The sequence below is a fragment of the Rattus norvegicus genome, chromosome 4 (assembly GCF_036323735.1).
Source record: "Rattus norvegicus strain BN/NHsdMcwi chromosome 4, GRCr8, whole genome shotgun sequence".
NCBI lineage: Eukaryota > Metazoa > Chordata > Mammalia > Rodentia > Muridae > Rattus > Rattus norvegicus.
This window is the reverse complement of record NC_086022.1, coordinates 128,681,160-128,699,299: the sequence shown is the minus strand read 5'-3', so window position 1 is coordinate 128,699,299 and position 18,140 is coordinate 128,681,160. Positions and strand designations below refer to the sequence as shown.

Sequence of the window (18,140 nt, the reverse complement as noted above, 5' to 3'; positions counted from 1 at the left end):
TTCATACTCCAATCAAGTCTGCAGGAAGGGTGCATGAGCTGTTCCTGGTCACTGGAGAAAAGCATTCCCTTTGAAACTTGTCCTGCCTTCTAAGCTGACTGGCTGTGATGGTTTACAAAGAACCCTCCTTTACGGTCTGTTAACTGTCCACCTCTTACTTCTCTTTCAGCTACATCAGCAGTGAGAGCTTTCTGTGTGACTGTCAGCTCAAGTGGCTGCCCCCATGGCTAGTGAGTCGGATGCTACAGGCCTTTGTGACAGCCACCTGTGCCCATCCAGAGTCACTGAAGGGCCAGAGCATTTTCTCAGTGCTGCCGGACAGCTTTGTGTGTGGTAAGATTATCCTTGAGGTTTTTGTTTTTCTTTTCGATGAAGGGCAAAGAGGCCAGGAAGAACCTCTCATTCTGAGACTCATTCCTGTGACCCTACTTAATGTAGTCCATGGTTACAGATCAGCTGCTGGGTGCAGTTTATTTCCCACGGAAACCACACGTATTTTCTGTACAGTGCCTCATTCTGTGCTTCTTGGAGTACATGTATTCAATTATAAGGGAATAGGTTTAGCTACAAATCTAAATGATTTGTACAGTGAGATAGTTCTGATCTTTTCAGAAGGGTCCTGGGGCCCAGGTTTGGCTGTGAATGAGTATGTGAGGATAGGATTTCAATGTGTGTTTCTTTCCAGCTCTAAGAATGAGAGGTTAAGCACAGGAAGAATGGGTCTCAGGAGAACAGCCACTGTGGTAAAAATAATTCCTCGATGTTGACTTGCACTTTTGCTATTTGTCCAAACCACTAAAATGTGCACTGGTAAGAGTCTTTTTCCTCCACATTGTTGGAACATAGATTTAACCGTCTTTTTGACCAAAGGTGGTCAGGACCCAAGTTTAGTTACACACAGAGAGAACGCTGAACAGCTAAAACACACACATAGGCTAGCTATGACAGAACTAGCATAGCCTTGTAGCCAAGGAGATGGGATTCAAGAATGAGAAGACTGTTGAGATCTGTCTGGGTTGCTTTGAGCAGCAGTGGGGATGGAGGTCCTCTTGTCAGTGGCCCTTTGGCCTCTTGTCAGTGGTTCCCTTCAGGATCTCTTCCTGAACAATGCTAGTTATGACCCACCCAGCAGCTTGGATGTCCCAAGCCACTCGTTCAACCTTTTTTGAATTATGCCTGTTAGAGGTGAGGCAAGCATCCTCTACCTCCCAGCACCTTAGTTCCCAAAGCAGGCTTGCTGACTCTCAGTGGTTGGCTCCCTGGGTGGAAGCAGGGTTGTGCGGACAACACCCTCGTCACACAAGAGCAGGCCACACTTTTGCAGCCAGTGCTAATTGACTCCACAGCCATTAACTTGCTTGGGCATTCTGAAGTTAAGTAGTCTGTGGCTTCCTCCCTCTGTCCGGTGGAGGGCAGTCTTCTGTTTGCACGAAACAGAAGCCACCTTACCCTTTCTAGGAAGTTAGCATGAGGCTAGGTGAGGACAAGAAAAGATGAGGTGGAGCAGTCCAGCACTTTTGTGCTGCACAGAGAGCGTTGCTGTGTAGACAGTGTGAGCTCCTGGGCCCACCCTGTGATCCATCCAAGGGATGGGAGCAGCTCTGTCCCAGTGCTCAGAGTGTTTCTCAGAACAGCCCAAGCTGGAGCGGCCCAGACACCTATGCATAGGCAGTAGGCACATGGCTATGCAAAGGACATTAGGTCAGTCAGTCTGTCTGTCTGTCTCACATCATGGATGAATTGTGACAATCATCAGCCAAGTGAAAGAAGTTTCATGAAATGCCTAGAGTAAGGGAAGCTATAGAGGTTGGAAACATATGTCACCAGTTCAATTGGACTGGTGAGCAGTGGGGATGAAATAGAGGGAGAGCTAAATAAATAGAGGGAGAGGACAGTCTTCTCTGAGATGATAAAAAATGGTTAAGATTGATTGTGCAGCTGATTCCAACTACTTGTGAATATATTAAAAAAGCTCTCCATTGTATACTTTACATGGGAGGACTCTAGCTGAATAAAGCTATTTTTAAGAGGAAATATAATTTACATAGTATAAAAATTTACCTTCTTGAACCTTTACCCCCATGTTATTAACCTGCCGCTGCTCCAAGTCCAAACTCTCTATTCCCAGATCCTTTGAAGGTAGCAGTCCAGATGTACCTTGGATCTGTTTGTTCTAGACAGTTGACATAAACAGGGCTACACAACAGGATAGCTTGCTTCTCCTGGCAAGTTGTAACAGAGTCCTCAGTTCTTTTTTGATGGTGCTGGAGTTTTTATGTTTTCTTCGGTTTATAGCTAGAATAGAATTTCTGAATCTGTTAACTGTTCTCTCAAAGTGCTTCATGAGTCCGCACGCCCATCGACAGTGTATGGGGATTCTGATTTCCATAGTGACATGGGTCTCCATGGCAGCTTAGGTGCAGTGGAGGAGACCTGCGTGTACTTACTGGATGAACGCATCTCTCTGGAAAACTAGCCATTCAAGCAGTTTGTGCACATCTGGTCTTTCTGCTCCTTAGCTGCAAATGCCTTTTTATATTCTAGATATTAGACTCTAATCATGTGTACAGTTTGTTGAAAAGCTGGCAATGAAAGTCAAACATTATTATTATGGCTTTCTTGTCCTTTCTCTACAAAATGCCCCATCATCTGTCAGTTTCTGTACTAGAGGACAGTCAGATTCTGACCTTGTGCTGACTTGAGATTAGACTGGAGTGACCACCATCCTGATCACGTCTTCATGACCACAACCACGCGGCTCTCACTTCTCGATCCCCATTTCCTTAGTATTCCTGTTGTTTCTTTCAGTCTTATTTTTATAGCTTGTAGTATAAAAAAGTTACCCTTACCTATAAATAGAGATGCAGTTGAGTATGATAGAAACTGAAGTGCCATGTGTGGCCATGCTGCTCAAGTTACTGTAATGGTTTTCTGTTCCACAACCGTGTTGATACAGTCTGGGTTTTTGCTGTTGGTGGTTTTGGAGTTTTGTTTTTGTAGAATTTTATTTTGTGTGCATGTGTGTGGAGGGCAGAGGTCAATCTCGGATGTCACCTTCAGGACCTCACTACCTTGTGTTTTGTTTGGTTTGAGACAGGAAGTCTGCGCTTGGAACTGGGGCTTAACCAGCTGCGCTAGGCTGACTGGCCTTTAAACCTACCTCACTCTCTTTATGACGTCTGGGTTTGTTTGTTTGGCTTTGCTGCATGCACTTAGTCTAAAAGGCCCCCTTGAATGTGTGCAGTTTAGGTCTGGAAGCAAGAAGTTCTCCTACTGCAGATGCCTTTTTTTAATTTTTAAATCTGGAAATGTCTAAATTACTCTCTTTTTTCTGGACATGAGGATTTTTCTGCATAAGGCCTGGATATGCCTCCCTGGTGTTTGATGAGAAGAAGTCACCTGCTTGTGCTTTAGGGGATCTAATATAACAAGTTGACCCTGATCTGCTTTGGCATTTGATAGTTGATCATGGTTCACCGTAATGGAGCTCTCCAATTCACACTATTTGTAGTTTACCGACCTCAGGATGCACCTTTCTCATCACATTAACTATGCTCGGCCATCTCTCTGAAAACTGACTTCCTTCACTGTCATGGCGCCAAGCCTCTTGATGCCATGGCACAGGCCTCCACTGTCGATTCCGTTTTCCTCTCCTTCTCCTCTTCCTTCCTCTTCTGTTTCTTGGAGGAGACAGTCTTCATCGACCTATTTCAGACTCTGCACCAGCTCAGTTCTGCTGCCAGACTCCTTCCTCTAAGTGACTTTTTTTAAATTTCACTTCTTCTACTCTAGAACTATATTTTTAAAATTTGTTAAGGTATCCGTGGCCTATAATTGCTATATATGGTTTCCTTAGTTCCCTGACTGTACAAAACCGCCATTTTCTTACCTGTATATTTCCTACTTAACAACAACAAAAAAATCAAACAAACAGTGCATCCAGTGTGGGGACCAGGCTCTCTGCACCCCACCCTTCTAGACCGGTAGGTGCGGTTTAGTATCTGTTCAGGGCTGCCCCCTGGGCTTGTGCGGTAAAGCCTGCTCTGCACAATGCCTTGGGTCTCGGCTTGGTTATTTTAGTAATTAGCTAACATCTAGACAGATATGTCCTTACCGAGTCTCCCTCCTTTACCCAGATCCCTGTAGGTGCTGGGTTTTGCCACCATTTTCTGTTTGTGCAGCTCCCAAGCCTGGTCATAGGAAAGAAATTAGAAACCCTTCCAGCCCTCCCTGAGTGTTTGCACAGCTCTGTGCCCCATGTGCCCTTCTAGATTCTCAGGAATCTTTTGTAGATTTTAATTCTTATCACTGGTGTCTTCTTTAACTGTGGCCTTTAAGAGTTGCCTCTCCTGCTGCCTGAGTGCTAGGACTGGGTTGGACGCCTGATCAGCCGTGGGTTTAGCACAGGTGGTCAATGGTCAAGCACCACTGTTTAACCCTATAGCTGTTCACTAGGCTGGTTTGCTGAGTTTTGTAGCTATGGGTTTGTTTCTAACGGAGGAGGCGGTGAGGCCAGAAAGCCTCGGCGCTGGTATCCCCATGTCTGGTGGATCTGACTGTGCTGGCAAGTGACCCAGTTCCTCGTCGGCTTCAACAGTGGCTGGTGTCTGCAGAGTTGTCCGCAGGGTGTCTTACACTTGGTTCTCTCCTTAGATGACTTTCCAAAGCCACAGATCATCACTCAGCCTGAGACGACCATGGCTGTGGTGGGCAAGGACATCCGTTTCACATGCTCAGCAGCCAGCAGCAGCAGCTCACCCATGACCTTTGCCTGGAAGAAGGACAATGAGGTCTTGACCAATGCAGACATGGAGAACTTCGCACATGTCCGTGCCCAGGACGGCGAAGTGATGGAGTACACCACCATCCTGCACCTCCGTCACGTCACGTTTGGACACGAGGGCCGCTACCAGTGTGTCATCACAAACCACTTCGGCTCCACATACTCACACAAAGCCAGGCTCACTGTGAATGGTAAGGAGATGGCGTCCGCTGCTCCTAAAGCACAGACTACACTCTTAATTGTTCTCTGTCACTGGTGCAGGCACACGCTGCTGTGCGGTGCATTTCTTTGTACCATTCCTTGGGTTTGTCCCAGACCAAGTTTTACAGATTGAGGCATTGGTTTGGGTGGAAGATTTTAAAGTCCAGTCATGTTGCGTGGCATTGTGGAGTTAAGCTTCGTATTTCTGTCTGTCCATTGTCTTCCATAAACCAAGACATGTGGTCTCCAGACTCCAAGCATCCCTGGGTCCTGAGCGAGCTTCTGACCTTAACAAGTGCAGGCCCCACTCCCTCTAGAACAGTGGTCCTCAACCTTCCTAATGCTCCACCCCTCCACAGATCCTCATGTTGTGGTGGACTTCCAACCATAGAACTGTTTTCTTTGCTACTTCGTAACTGTAACTTTGCAGTTGCTATGACTCACGATGTAAATACTTTTGAAGACAGAGGTTTGCCAAAAGGGCTCCTGACCCACAGGTTGAGAGTCACTACTTAGAGGCTATGGAGAACAGGTGTGGGTTGAGCCCCTGGCTCCACAGTTCAGTGTGTAGGGAGGTTGTAACAAGGTTCTCTTACTCAGAAGCCAGCCCTGCCCACCGGGGGACTTGCTTCTGGACTACTGATTGATGTGGTATGTTAGTGGTGAGGACAGCATGAATGGCTAGGTCTTCCATAGCAGCTGATGAGCTTGTGGGTGGGCCTGAAGCACTGCCTCCATGTTCTCCGCTGTGTACACCACCACAAAACACTCTTCACCACAGCAGGGCTGGCCTAAAAGAGGCCAGAGTGTTTGTTGGAGACTGAGGTAGCTGTTAGACGCTCTACCATGGTAGCTCAGACATAGTCTGGATACTGTCCACTGTGTCAGCATTGGTACTAAAGCTACAGAAGCTAATGAACTACATATTTTTGCCTAGGTGTGGCTGGTAATGTAGCCCCCATAGACCCTTCCCACAGTGGTCCTCAAGAGGGGTGGCCAGCCCACTGGTTCCTTTGGTGAAGGCACCCAGCCATCCCTGATAGCAAATCCTGGCTGTGTTGCCCAGCTCTCTCCAGAAAGCTAATTAAAGCAAGTTAGCACCAGATCTCTACTTCTGCAGGATTCTCACATAGTAACTAATGTGGAGGTTCAGGAGGCAGAATGCTCCACCAGAAGCCTTACCCGAGTGGTTAGCACCAGCCCATAGCAATAGGAAGGCATTAGGGCAATGGGTGCAGTATTGTCCCTGTGACACAGGGAAGCTGGGCTTCCTTGGAAGGGATGGAGTAGCAGTGAACTGAGGCCTGGGCAGTCTCCTCTTGTATGCAGCCATTCCATATAGCTTTATCTGCAATTTTTTTCCAGTGTTGCCTTCATTCACCAAAATACCCCATGACATTGCCATTCGGACGGGCACCACAGCACGCCTCGAGTGTGCTGCCACGGGCCACCCTAACCCTCAGATTGCCTGGCAGAAGGATGGAGGCACCGATTTCCCTGCAGCTCGAGAGCGACGCATGCACGTTATGCCAGATGACGATGTGTTCTTCATCACTGATGTGAAAGTCGACGACATGGGGGTCTACAGCTGCACTGCCCAGAACTCAGCTGGCTCTGTTTCCGCAAATGCTACCCTGACCGTCCTAGGTTCGCTACTGACTGTGTGGCAGGGTGGGATGGGGGGTACAACTCGAGTATTCTAGGTACGTGCTTTCTGGAGTACCTGTGGTAGCCTCTTTCTACTTAGTTTGAATTTGGGGGCTGCTTTTAAGCAAGAGTACTGGCTCATAAAAGCCAATGAGCAATGAATTCACTCTTGACAGAACTCAGCTATATGTTAGTCTGAGTAAGAATTCCGTGCGTGCGTGCGTGCGTGCGTGCGTGCGTGCGTGCTGGATACAATCTTGGTTGGGAATAGTGACACAGATCTATGACAGGACAGTTTGGGATAAGGTAGGCTTTAAGTTCTTTGTTCTGTGGGGCTGTTCCTAGAATGGCAATGATTTAATCCCGTTAGTCTTTCTGAAAAGCTTGGAGCTCTAATAAAAGGTCTCAGTATTTCACTACTACAGGGGATTGTCTCCTGTCTGTATACCTCCAGCAAGACCCATAGAATAAATGTGCGATTTCCACTGCCTTCCTGCAGAAACTCCATCCTTGGCAGTGCCCTTGGAAGACCGTGTGGTAACTGTAGGAGAAACCGTGGCCTTCCAGTGCAAAGCAACCGGAAGCCCCACACCACGCATCACCTGGCTTAAGGGAGGTCGTCCATTGAGCCTCACAGAGCGGCACCATTTCACTCCAGGCAACCAGCTGCTGGTTGTTCAGAACGTGGAGGCAGAGGATGCAGGCCGGTACACCTGTGAGATGTCGAATCCCCTGGGCACTGAGCGGGCACATAGCCAGCTGAGCATTCTACCCACCCCTGGCTGCCGGAAGGATGGGAGCACCGTAGGCATCTTCACAATTGCTGTGGTGTGCAGCATTGTGCTGACCTCGCTGGTCTGGGTGTGCATTATCTACCAGACCAGGAAGAAGAGTGAGGAGTATAGCGTCACTAACACAGGTCAGTGCCTAGCCGCTGGGGTGGGGCTGGGAGTGTGGTGACACTGCTGTAGTCGGAGGTAAATGGCGCAGGTCTGGGGTTGCCTAGAACGTAAAAGGTCTCTAGAACTTTTAGGAATATGGATTCTGCCTGTAGAGTAGAGACTTTGGTCCCCCTGACAACATGCTAGCACTAAAGGACGGAACAGGAAATAAGAATACTCTCAAATGCAAGGACTTGCTGGTCTCTGCAGTGTCCAGTCCAGGTCAGAGGCCCCAGGGCCGTGCCTGTTATGAACTGGAATGTTCCTAGGCTCTCAGTCTTGTTAGGTCTTCCTTTCCTTGTTCCTCCGGAGTCAGGCATCTGACTGCCATCATTTTTACACCAGGGTGTGAGCTGCGGCTGAGCCTCTGCACAGCTTTCGGACACTGTTGTGTGACCTTGTGACAGTGAATAGTTATCTGTATTTATTGTTGCGGCAGCCCTGTTATTTTATTGTCTTGTCTCCTTGCAGATGAAACCATTGTGCCTCCAGATGTTCCAAGCTACCTCTCCTCTCAGGGAACCCTTTCTGACCGGCAGGAAACTGTGGTCAGGACTGAGGGCGGTCCTCAGGCCAATGGGCATATTGAAAGCAATGGTAAGTTCAGGACAGTGAAGCAGTTGATCTGGCTGCCCCAGTCCTGGATGAGGCTTTACCTTCTCCACGGGGTAGTCTGGCACTCGTGTCACATTTGGTGAACCAGGCCTTTAATTGACAGTGTTTTGCTTTGGATCTGGTGTAATGAAGTTCTATGCTTTTTAATATCTGATCCTCTAGAAAGTCCCTGCATTGGGCTTAGCACTATGTCTTCTGGTCAAGGTAGGATTGCCAGGAAGAATATATGCACAGGACATAACAGGTCCTAAAACCAGCCCACAGCTTTTACAGTGCTGTGGCACGTTACATGTGAGGGTAAGTCAGTCAGTCACAGATACACTGAGTATATATGGACAGTTTACACTGCAACTGGGTACGATGAGTGTGTATGACTTGCGGTCTATCAGAGAAGGTGTGCAAACACAGCATTTCACAGAAAGGACTTGAATATCCTTGGATTTGGGCATCTCAGAGGAGCACAGGAACCAGTCCCTGCTGGATGCCAAGGTACTGGGAAAAGCTGTGCTCTGTTGGCCATTAGGCTGAGAGATCTCAGCACCTTCTGAGTTGTAAGGGCTCTGTTTCAGGTGTGTGTCTGAGAGACCCAAGCCTCTTCCCAGAGGTCGACGTTCACAGCTTTGCATGCAGGCAGCCCAAGCTGTGTGTTGGGTATACCAGAGAGCCCTGGAAGGTGACAGAGAAAGCCGACAGGACAACTGCGCCACATCCAACAGGTAGGAAACACTTAAGTCAGGGGAGGCAACTGCCTTTAACCCTGAAATTGGGTTGACTTAGAACAGTATAGCAGCAACTATCACTGGCCGCATGCTGTCTCTGCTTGTATGCAGAGTCCTGTGTCTCTTAGATAACTCAAGTCTATGATGTGGCGAGCTGAAGGCTGAGTTTTCTTAACATAAGGAACTTACAAGATAAGGCCTACCCTTGGGCCGGGACGGTTTTGTGCAGACAACGTTTCACTTTGTAGATCAGGCTGTCCTCAGCCTTCTGAGATGCTGTGGCTGGGCTCCCATGCCCTTCCATTAGGGGGGCAGAAACTGATCCCTTATGTATTGAACAGGGTTCTCACTTAAACCCGGAGCTTACTGCTCCAGTTATCTAGCCAGCTAGCCTGTCCCAGGGTCCCCTGCCTCTGCTCCCCATGCCGTTGAACTAGTTGGGCCACCACACCTGCCTGGCATTTCCAAGAGGACTGGGGACCTGAGCACTGTACCCACCGAGCCGCCTCCCCAGGACTCTCTAAGGCTTACTGTCTAATTGTTGAGAGGATTCCTTATGTGAGGCCTAATGCAAGTTGTTCCTCTTAACCTCTCCTCCCTCATTTTTCCTGTGACCAGAGGGTGCTTTCTAAATTAGTTTCACATGAACACTTAAGCACACAAGACTAAGACGTGGTTGGTTGAGCTCCTCTCCATGTATACATACCTTCCAGGGAGGGGCAGGGTGGTTACAAAGGCAGTGGCAAACAGGACTCGTCTTCCGGTTGGAAAGGAGTGGAAACTTAGTTGACCTCTGCTTCTCTTCTTCACTCAGCACACAGTGGCTCTGCAGTGTGCAGTGACTGTAGGTCCGACACGGCCAGCCAGCCCCAGGAACAGGCCTTTCACCCCCAGACTGTGCCCAGAGACAGTGGGCAGCCAGGCACATCAAGCAGCCAAGAGCTGAGGCAGCACGACCGAGAATGTTCTCCACACCATCCTTACAGTGGGACTGTGGATGGGCCTCATGCCCTCTCTGGGGGGTCCCTCTATCCAAGCAACCATGACAGAATACTGCCATCCCTGAGGAACAAGGCGGCATGTGCGGACGGGAAAGGTATGTATTGTGTCAGAGGGGCATCTGTGGTTGGCTGGGAGCCCTTATGAGGTCAGGGCACGGTCTGATATACCTTGTTTTTTTTTTTTAAACAGGAGATTCCTCTTGGACTTTAGCAAAGTTACAGGAAGCAGACTGCATAGACCTAAAGCCTTCAGGCAGCCCAGAGCTCATGGAAGACGCCATATCTACTGAGGCCCAGCACTTGCTTGTTTCCAATGGCCAGCTCCCCAAGGCCTGTGACTCCAACCCTGACTCTGTACCACTGAAAGGACAGGTCACGGGGAGACGGAGAGGACCATTGCTGTTGGCCCCGAAAAGCTAGGCTTCATCTACCTCAGCTCTTTTAAAGCGGTTGCTACAGGAAAGAGGTAGGAGACACAGTGGGAAGTTTGTGTCCAGACATCCCTCGGACAGTTGGACTTGCATGTGGAATGTCAGTCGGCTAAAGAACCTGGAGCACAGAAATGCAAGAGACTATTTGTGTACAAAAGGCAGAAAAAGTATTTGATACCATTGTACATAAGAGTTTTCAGAGATTTCATATTATATTATATATCTTTTACAGAGACTATTTTAATCCTTAGCGCATGGGTCCCGCTTTTGGTGATATTTTCACATTAGGTTGCTGTCTGATTTTTGGAGAGGGTCAGGAATCGTTCTGGTGCCTTAATACACAGCTGGAATTCAGATAAAACACATCAGCTGTTGTTGGTGGTTGGAAAGGAGGGCATCTTGGCTACGTGGCACTTAGTGGTCAGATTGGAGTGCATTGGCCAGACCTATGCAGGCTGGTGTTGGCAGGGTGCACTGGTCTGTATTTGAGGACGAGACTGAGGGCTGTTAATCCACCGAACGCAAGGGCTCAGAACAAGCAAGCGCTGCCTTTCGTCTTTCTTTGTAACTCACTCGGTACAAGCAAATGTCGTCTCCTCAGTGGTTCTTTGAAGCTTACTAAGGCGGAGGCTGCCAGTGTCGGTGCCTGTGGAATTCCCAGCAGTGAGGTTTAGTTCCGTCAACACAGGATCACAGTGGGGGAGAAAAGGAAGATGTCTGCGTCCAGGGCCAGCTAAGTTCTGCTGAGCAGGCCTGTCCACGCTGTTCCTTGCACAGTGAGACTGGGCTTGGACTGTACAAGACTTGAGTCCTAGGCCTGGGTGTATTTGCACTTTGGGGCCCTGTTGCTAACCATCTTGTGAGTGCCAATGTGTAATTCAGTAAAGACTACATGGAAACAAACAAACTCGGTCCTTAAAACCCCAGAAAGCTGTGGGGAAGTGTTGGCACAGTGATGGCCTGGGTCACGGTGTAGTGTCGTCATAGGCCATCACTGTGCCAGGGCAAGCACACAAGAAGGCTGTTCTCCACAGTTGGGTGATTAATGTTACTTCCACAAAATATGTGAATTTGCTGCTTCTGAGAGGCAATGTGAAAGAGGAAGTATTACTTTTTATGTACAGAGTTATTTATTTATAGAAATTTTGGTACAGTGTACATTGAAAACATGTAAAATATTGAAGTGTCTAACAAATGGCATTACAGTGTCTTTAATAAAGGTTCATTTATAAATACTAAGTGTGTGCTGCGGTCATTGTTCTTGTAAGTGCAGTTCTGCTATTAATAATGTTTCCCCAAGCGGAGAATACTTAGACAAAGCACAGACTACACACTGCTGCCCCAGGAAGACAGTGGCACTACATTCCTCAGATAGCTCACTTTTTTTTGCCACATGGAGCTGGTTAGTCAAGCCTTATGCTCCCCAAATATGCTGACCCTCCCACGTCCTGCTGGCATATACCTCGAGGACAAAGGAGCAGCTCTGGCTGGTCTCCAGGGAGGACACAGTGGTCACGGACACACTGCTTCCCTCAGCCATGCTCCTAACTAAAGTCACTTGGGCCCACCCACTCATAAGCACTGCAGCTGCCTGCTGTCTGTCATACACCCCAGGGACTTCGGGGCACTTTGCTGTAAAGTAATATAATATAATCATGTGTTTTTATAGGAGAAATACAAGGGTAATTAAAAACAGCAGCCTCCTTACCAGAAAGAATGCGTGCTATGCACCTGCAGTTCGTGCTTTTTAAACAAAGCTATAATCTTACACAATAGGCATTAGCCCCGGGGAGAAACACCCACACGCAGAGTTCCTGCCCCAAGCCTCCTTCCTTTTCCCAGTCTGGTCATTCACTTCCAATTGTAGCCAGCTTGCTTTTCTGGTGACTCCAACAGATAGCAGGAAGTGCAGGATGCAGATCAAAGGCCTTGCCTTACCAAGAGTATTTATTGAGAGGACTGAGGTGCTGGGTCAGAGTTTCACCAAGGACAGTTTCCTGGGGCAGTCTGTGCCACCTTCATTAAGCTGTTCTCTGAGCCATCTTCGCAGCTGCACTGTAGCTCCAGGACGAGGAGAGGGGACTGCACAGCAGCCCAAGGACATGAAGTGTCTTCTTCATGGGCTCTTCCTGCCCACCTCTAGCAGCAAGCTTCGGGTCTGGTCATAGGCACCCAGAAAGATAAAGCCTCCCATGCTGATTGCTGCCATTCTCGGGAAGACACCTGCAAATAGCCTAGGGACAGGAAATGGCCATGTTCCGGATGCCCAGGGTTTGCTCATTTCAGTGCACCCACTCGCAATACCCCACAGAAACATCCCCCCTTCCTTATAGAAGGCCACTGAGTAACATTCCCAAGGACACAGGAGAAACTGGGGCTCAGCCTCGCATGACTGCACCATCTGGGAGCGCTCAGGCTAACCCAGCAACCACCCTCCCACAGTGAGCTCCAATGAAGGAGTCAGGCATGGTCTGACAGAGGCTGGAAGGGTGTATGGCAGTGGGACACCTGAGGGGCTTCTAGGTCTCAGTTCAGGGAGACAAAGCAAATTCTTAAACCGTTCTGCTTGCTTGTCCTGTGACTCGGTGGTATTTTGTTGTTGGAGTTCCACAAATGTGATTCTACAAGAAGGAAATGACATGGTTCCTTTTTCTTGTTCAATCTAAATGGGAACACTGGAGTCACAGATTGTGGTGAAGGTGAACCACCTCACAGTGTCAGTTCTAGACTCTCAGGTGTCTATCCCTAATCCAGTCAGAACCACTGTGGTGGCAGGGAGTCCTCCAGATGCCCAGGAATTTTACAAATATGCATTGTGATGTTACTGAAGAAAAGTAATCCACTAATGACCCTCACCTGGCTGGACAAGTGAGCACCGTGAAAACAGAGTAGCACACAGCTGGAGAGAACAGGACAGAAGCAACCCCAGCCATAAAAGGTTATAAGTCCACAAGCTCGCACAGGGCAAGTCCTAGACTGTAAATTACTGCCTTTTACAGAGGCGGTGGGGGGGTGGGAGAGTGACAGACAGAAAGCCTGATCTTCTTTCTACCGAAACTCTGTTGCTCAGAAAAGTGCTTCTGTAAGCAGAAAGACAAACTTAGAAAAACCACAACTTGGGCTGCCTCTGAGGGAAAAGGCACTTGCTGCCAAGACTGATGACACAAGTTCAAACCCTGGAGAAGAAAGAACCAGTTATCACAGGTAGTTTGATGTCCCTGTGTGCGCACTGTCAGAGAGACTTTGGGTGTAGGGCAAATGTTTTATTACGACAACACTCATGCCTTTTAAATATGTGGGGAAGTCTTTGTGCTAAGTGGAGGCTAATTAAGATAGCTGACAGGAGGACCCTGTGAGATACACAGCCCCCACGCCTACATAACCAGTGGAGGTGATCAGCTGCCCTCCTACTTCTAGCTGGCAGTGCAGAGAAGAGTGATCAAGGACTTTACACACTGGGACAGCTCTCTATGGAGCTGGAGAGCATGGCTTAGCGGGTGAAGTGCAAGCAAGAGGAGCTGGGTTCAAACGTCTAGAAACTGTGACACTGCACATAGCAGAGTCTGTGGTAAGACCCCCACCCCCACCCTGTGCTCCTACAGTGACAGGCGTCCCAGAGGCTCTCAGGTCAGCTAGTCTGACACAGGAAGTGGCAAACAAGACACCTACTGTACAAAAGGTGCTAGAAGGGAGGCCTGGAGACTCGGAGCTGCTGCAGACCACTGGCCATGAGCATCCACTGGCTTCTAAGTCAATCTCACTCGCTTTTGCCACTAACAAGCTCAGCAGACGCCAGAGACAGATGGGAGCAGTTAGTGTCACCAGATCAATGGACCACAGCCTCCTTAAAGTGGAGTTTTTGTAGGGGGAGAGGTTCCACCTATGCTTGCAGGCAGACTTGTGAGTAGGGCAGGGTGTGTTCCAAGGGCAACAGGGTAGGGAGGAGCTCCCAGCAGCAGTGAGTACACAAAGGGCACATTTCAAAAAGCCTCAGAGGATCAGCAAGGAGCAATCCAAGACAAGTGGACCTCGCCCCTGCTCTGCAGCTTCTGGGCTAAAGGAGCATGGGTAACCAGTCTGCCCTCCAGTGTGGATCCCCCATCCTCTGAGAGAACATCAGGTTCCTCGGTTGAGGGGCTACTTGGTCGGCTTAGTGTGTGTGCAGAGCAGGGACCACAGACTGTGACGGCTCTATCTGGCACTGCCACAGAGGAGTGGCTGAGCCACCTGCCCAGAAAGGGCTCAGGAGTTTCCATGTTCCTTGGTCCAGTCATTTGCTCGAGAGATGCTGGAGCTGTGGTATGTTCAGTCGCAGCCACTGCTGCCCAGAACATGCTGTTTAGTGCTGCCCTGTACAAGGTGACAGAGTGCAAGCCTGGGGACTCAGAAGATGAGCCAAAAACCCAATTATCTTTCAGCACTAAGGCAGGGTCAGAACAAGCATACACCCTTGGCCTGTTTTGCTTTTGCTCCTCTGGCACTGCTTAGTTTTAGTCAAGTGTGTGCCATGACCTAGGCAGGGAAGGCTGCTCTCGCATCATCTGCACAGCAGCATGCAGTGGCCATGGCAGGTACTGTGCCATCCAGCATGCCCGTCTTGTCTCCACTGGTAGATGGGCTGCAGCCCCCACAACACCACAGTTGGAAGCCCAGCTAAATCGCCACAGAATCTAGCAGCGGGTCTTTATGATGTCAAAAGCCAGTCACCAGCTGCTGCCTCTGTGGGCCCAGTCACTGCTTACCTAAGAGGCTTCCCAAATCATGCATAAGGATGCTATGACTCACTGCGGATGCTACCACCTTGTTCCTATGTCCGACACATCAAGAGTCTAAGTCCTGTCTGTTAGATCCAATCTGTACCTCAGACCATCAGAGCTGATGTTCAATGAAGCCACCCAGCCACCACTTTCAAACTTATAGCTGGAAAACTCTAACAGACATGGAGTTTGCTCTCTGGCAAAAGCCTTACCATATTCCCGGTCCATCAGCTGAAATTTAAAATGCCAACGTTACACAAAAGCAGCAGTCAGTGGTGTCCCTGGCATGGGAATAAGATGATGGCAGTGCCAGGCAAAGAGGCTAAGAGCAGGAGGGCTCAGGGCTGCACACGGGGCTGCTGCTCCCAATGCCGGGCTCGCCCTCCTGCCTTCCAGAGAGGCTCCTTGTGTGCTCCACACAACATGTCAAGAGAGCTCCATAGACAGAGTCTTCCTGCTTTTAACAACTCAACATAGACACAGTTCCTGTATGACAAATCAGTGCGCAGGGACAGCTGTATGGGACATAAAGCAAAGCATTTGGAGGACATGGGGCTAAGAGATGGTTCAGTGACCCAAGCTCAGATCCTCAGCATCACATGAAAGCCAGGTGCAGTGGTCCTCACTTGTGACCAGCACACAGGGAAGGGGACGGATAGGTCCTCGGGACTCACTGTAGCCAAAATGGTGGGCTGGAGGGTCAGTAGGAGACTGTTGCAAGTGTGACTGAGGAAAACAGCCAATCTCAACCTCTGTGCTCTACAGGTACACTCGCGGGCTAACACACCCATCTGCATACCACATGCAAAAAAGGTGAGGCACTTAGCCAGCAAGGGACAACAATGGCCACCTGAGGCCAAGCACTGTGGAGCAGACAGCGCCGCCTGATGAGCTGAGTAACGCTTTAGAGAAAAACAGACTGCATATACCATGCTGGCCCGTACAATGATGTTCATCCGAAAACCCGGTCCTCGGGCTCTCCCCATTTATGTGTCTCCAGATACACAAACACTTACTGCTCTTACAGCTGCCCATAGTCATCTGGGAAGTGACAGGCTGCACGTGCAGCTAGGAGCCATATTCACCAGGGCTGTAGGTGGCACCATCTACACTCGTGTGAGCACATACTGTTCACTGACAAAATTACCCACCAATAAAGCAACACCGATGATGCAGGGCACGTGCCCACCGTAAGGCATGGCTGCCAACGGTTCTGAGTGCCTACCTAAGCCTACCGCACTTGCGTTCTACGGTGTGTAAGTGGGAGCTTATCTGTATCCATGCTGCAGCCAAAATACATTTGCATGTCATCCAGTGTCAAGAAGGACAAGACCAAGAACCGTGTGGCTAGAGTGCTCTGTCTCTGACTGTGCAATCTTACATATGCAGTATAAGAAAAGAAAGGGTGAGGTGTTCGTCCGCGGCAGGCAAAGACTTGAGGAAGAGCCAGTGGAGAAGAGGCCAGGCAGCAGAGGGCTTGCTTTGTCCTTACCCTGCTAGTCCCTGTGAGCGCCACACCCCATGCATGGCAGACAGCACATTCCCAACAGCAGTGCTGGACCCGGCCTAAGGAAGACAAGGAAGGGAGAGGGCTGTTACCTCCGAGCAGACCCCCTCACCCTCATGCAAGGCTTGACCCGGGGTTGGCTTGGACATCTCGCCTACATGCAGACCTGCAGACAAATACTTAGGGGATGGGGGAGTTGCTTCTCACAGCTCACTTAGATACTAATGGCAACCATTCAACAGGAAGCCTGATGGAGGTGGGGGCTTCTACGTATGCATGGGTCCATCTCTAAGGCATGACAGTGGATGGAGAGTGCCACTTGCAGTTTTGAATGACCCTATCCTCAGGGTTGGTCCTCTGCCTTCTACAGCCCTGCACTTGGAGAGCTTGGTCCAGGGATGTTACTGGAATTCCTTAAAGCTCAGCCCAGAGTTTGTTTTGTTGTTTGGTTTTCTTTTTAACAATTTGGACAACTGTCAAGTCTTAGATCTGAAAACAGCAATACCAAGCAGAGGCCCTCAGATGTGCCGCTCCCACACCACAGCTGTGAGAATGCTTGAGAAATGGAAGCGTGCTACACACAGATCCATCACAGTGACAGCTGCCTACGTGCGGCGGTGATGACAGTGCCGCTCTTCCAAAGTCAGGGTTATTAATGGCTCATTCGGCAGGTTCTCGGGTTCTTACAGCGCCTCCTGCTCACAGACACGGCACGGAATCTGCATGATCTGATACTCACCTTTGCCAGCATGATCCTTGTCTTAGCCACATCCAGAGGTGTAGTGACTGCAGCTGCAAAGCCACCTGTGTGGAAGATCCGGCTGTCAGAGGTGTCCAGACAGTAACCAACACCTCTGCAGCTGAGTACCCAGAACTGTCAAAAAGATCGCCATCGTGTCCACTGACTGTTGAGAACCCGACACACATGAACGAGTTCATCTCCTCCTTCACAGCCCGTGCAGTACTGGAGCGGAAGGGGAAGGACGCTCAGCTGGGCTAAGGAGTGAGGCCCTACAACTCACCTTGCTCTCGCACCGTCTGGCACACTAACCCAAATGTGACACATGGAACGGCCAGGTGTGGGTCTTCAGTGAGGAGCACATGGCTCCCAGGGTTGGGGGAATCACACCTTTCTGCGGGGTACCTGCTTTACAGTCTCCAGAAAGCTTTGGTTCCGTCTGTTCTGATGAGCAGATGGGCAGGCTCCTGTGTGCCATGGGGGACCTCGGTATGAACAGCCAGACTCTTGGTGATAAAAGACAGTGCTTTCTTTACTTCCCAGGCTCTGGAGAACAGCGCAGGAAAGGCCTATAGTTCTGCCCTCTCTGCGTCACCTCAGAACCCTCTTGCCTTGGCATGCCATACTCTGTGTTTCCCTCTTCTAGTTTCTGTGCTGTCAAACTGTCTATAGGTTTTAACAGTGCTCTTATCTGTGGGCACAGAAACCAAAACTCCTGTCGCTACTGCAAACCACAGTTTATGGTCTTAAATAGTTTTGTTTGCTTACGACAAGGTCTTAAGACGATGTACTTGGAGCT

General features: G+C 49.4%; 2 protein-coding genes across 13 annotated transcripts in view; one reads left to right on the top strand and one right to left on the bottom strand.

The window, feature by feature from the left end:
• Lrig1 (leucine-rich repeats and immunoglobulin-like domains 1) overlaps positions 1-11,577 on the top strand; it is a 100,497-nt gene extending 88,920 nt beyond the window's left edge. For all 3 annotated transcript variants that reach the window (NM_001427801.1, XM_063286082.1, XM_039108763.2), the window contains 8 exons: positions 170-333; positions 4,654-4,974; positions 6,350-6,631; positions 7,131-7,550; positions 8,044-8,169; positions 8,757-8,903; positions 9,721-10,002; positions 10,098-11,577. In NM_001427801.1, the coding sequence (NP_001414730.1) occupies positions 170-333; positions 4,654-4,974; positions 6,350-6,631; positions 7,131-7,550; positions 8,044-8,169; positions 8,757-8,903; positions 9,721-10,002; positions 10,098-10,327 (1,972 nt within the window). In that variant the 3' untranslated portion in view covers positions 10,328-11,577. The remainder of the gene's footprint in view (positions 1-169; positions 334-4,653; positions 4,975-6,349; positions 6,632-7,130; positions 7,551-8,043; positions 8,170-8,756; positions 8,904-9,720; positions 10,003-10,097) is intronic.
• The window catches only part of Slc25a26 (solute carrier family 25 member 26), a 96,632-nt gene continuing 89,937 nt past the window's right edge, over positions 11,446-18,140 (bottom strand). For 4 of the 10 annotated variants that reach the window (XM_039107817.2, XM_039107820.2, XM_039107822.2 and 1 more), the window contains 3 exons: positions 17,342-17,406; positions 16,588-16,661; positions 11,450-12,572 (listed from right to left, as the gene is read on the bottom strand). In XM_039107817.2, coding sequence (XP_038963745.1) covers positions 12,455-12,572; positions 16,588-16,661; positions 17,342-17,406 — 257 coding nt within the window. In that variant the 3' untranslated portion in view covers positions 11,450-12,454. Of the gene's footprint in view, positions 16,662-17,341; positions 17,407-18,140 lie in introns of all 10 variants that reach the window. The other 6 variants (XM_039107818.2, XM_039107819.2, XM_039107823.2 and 3 more) reach the window with 4 other exon arrangements.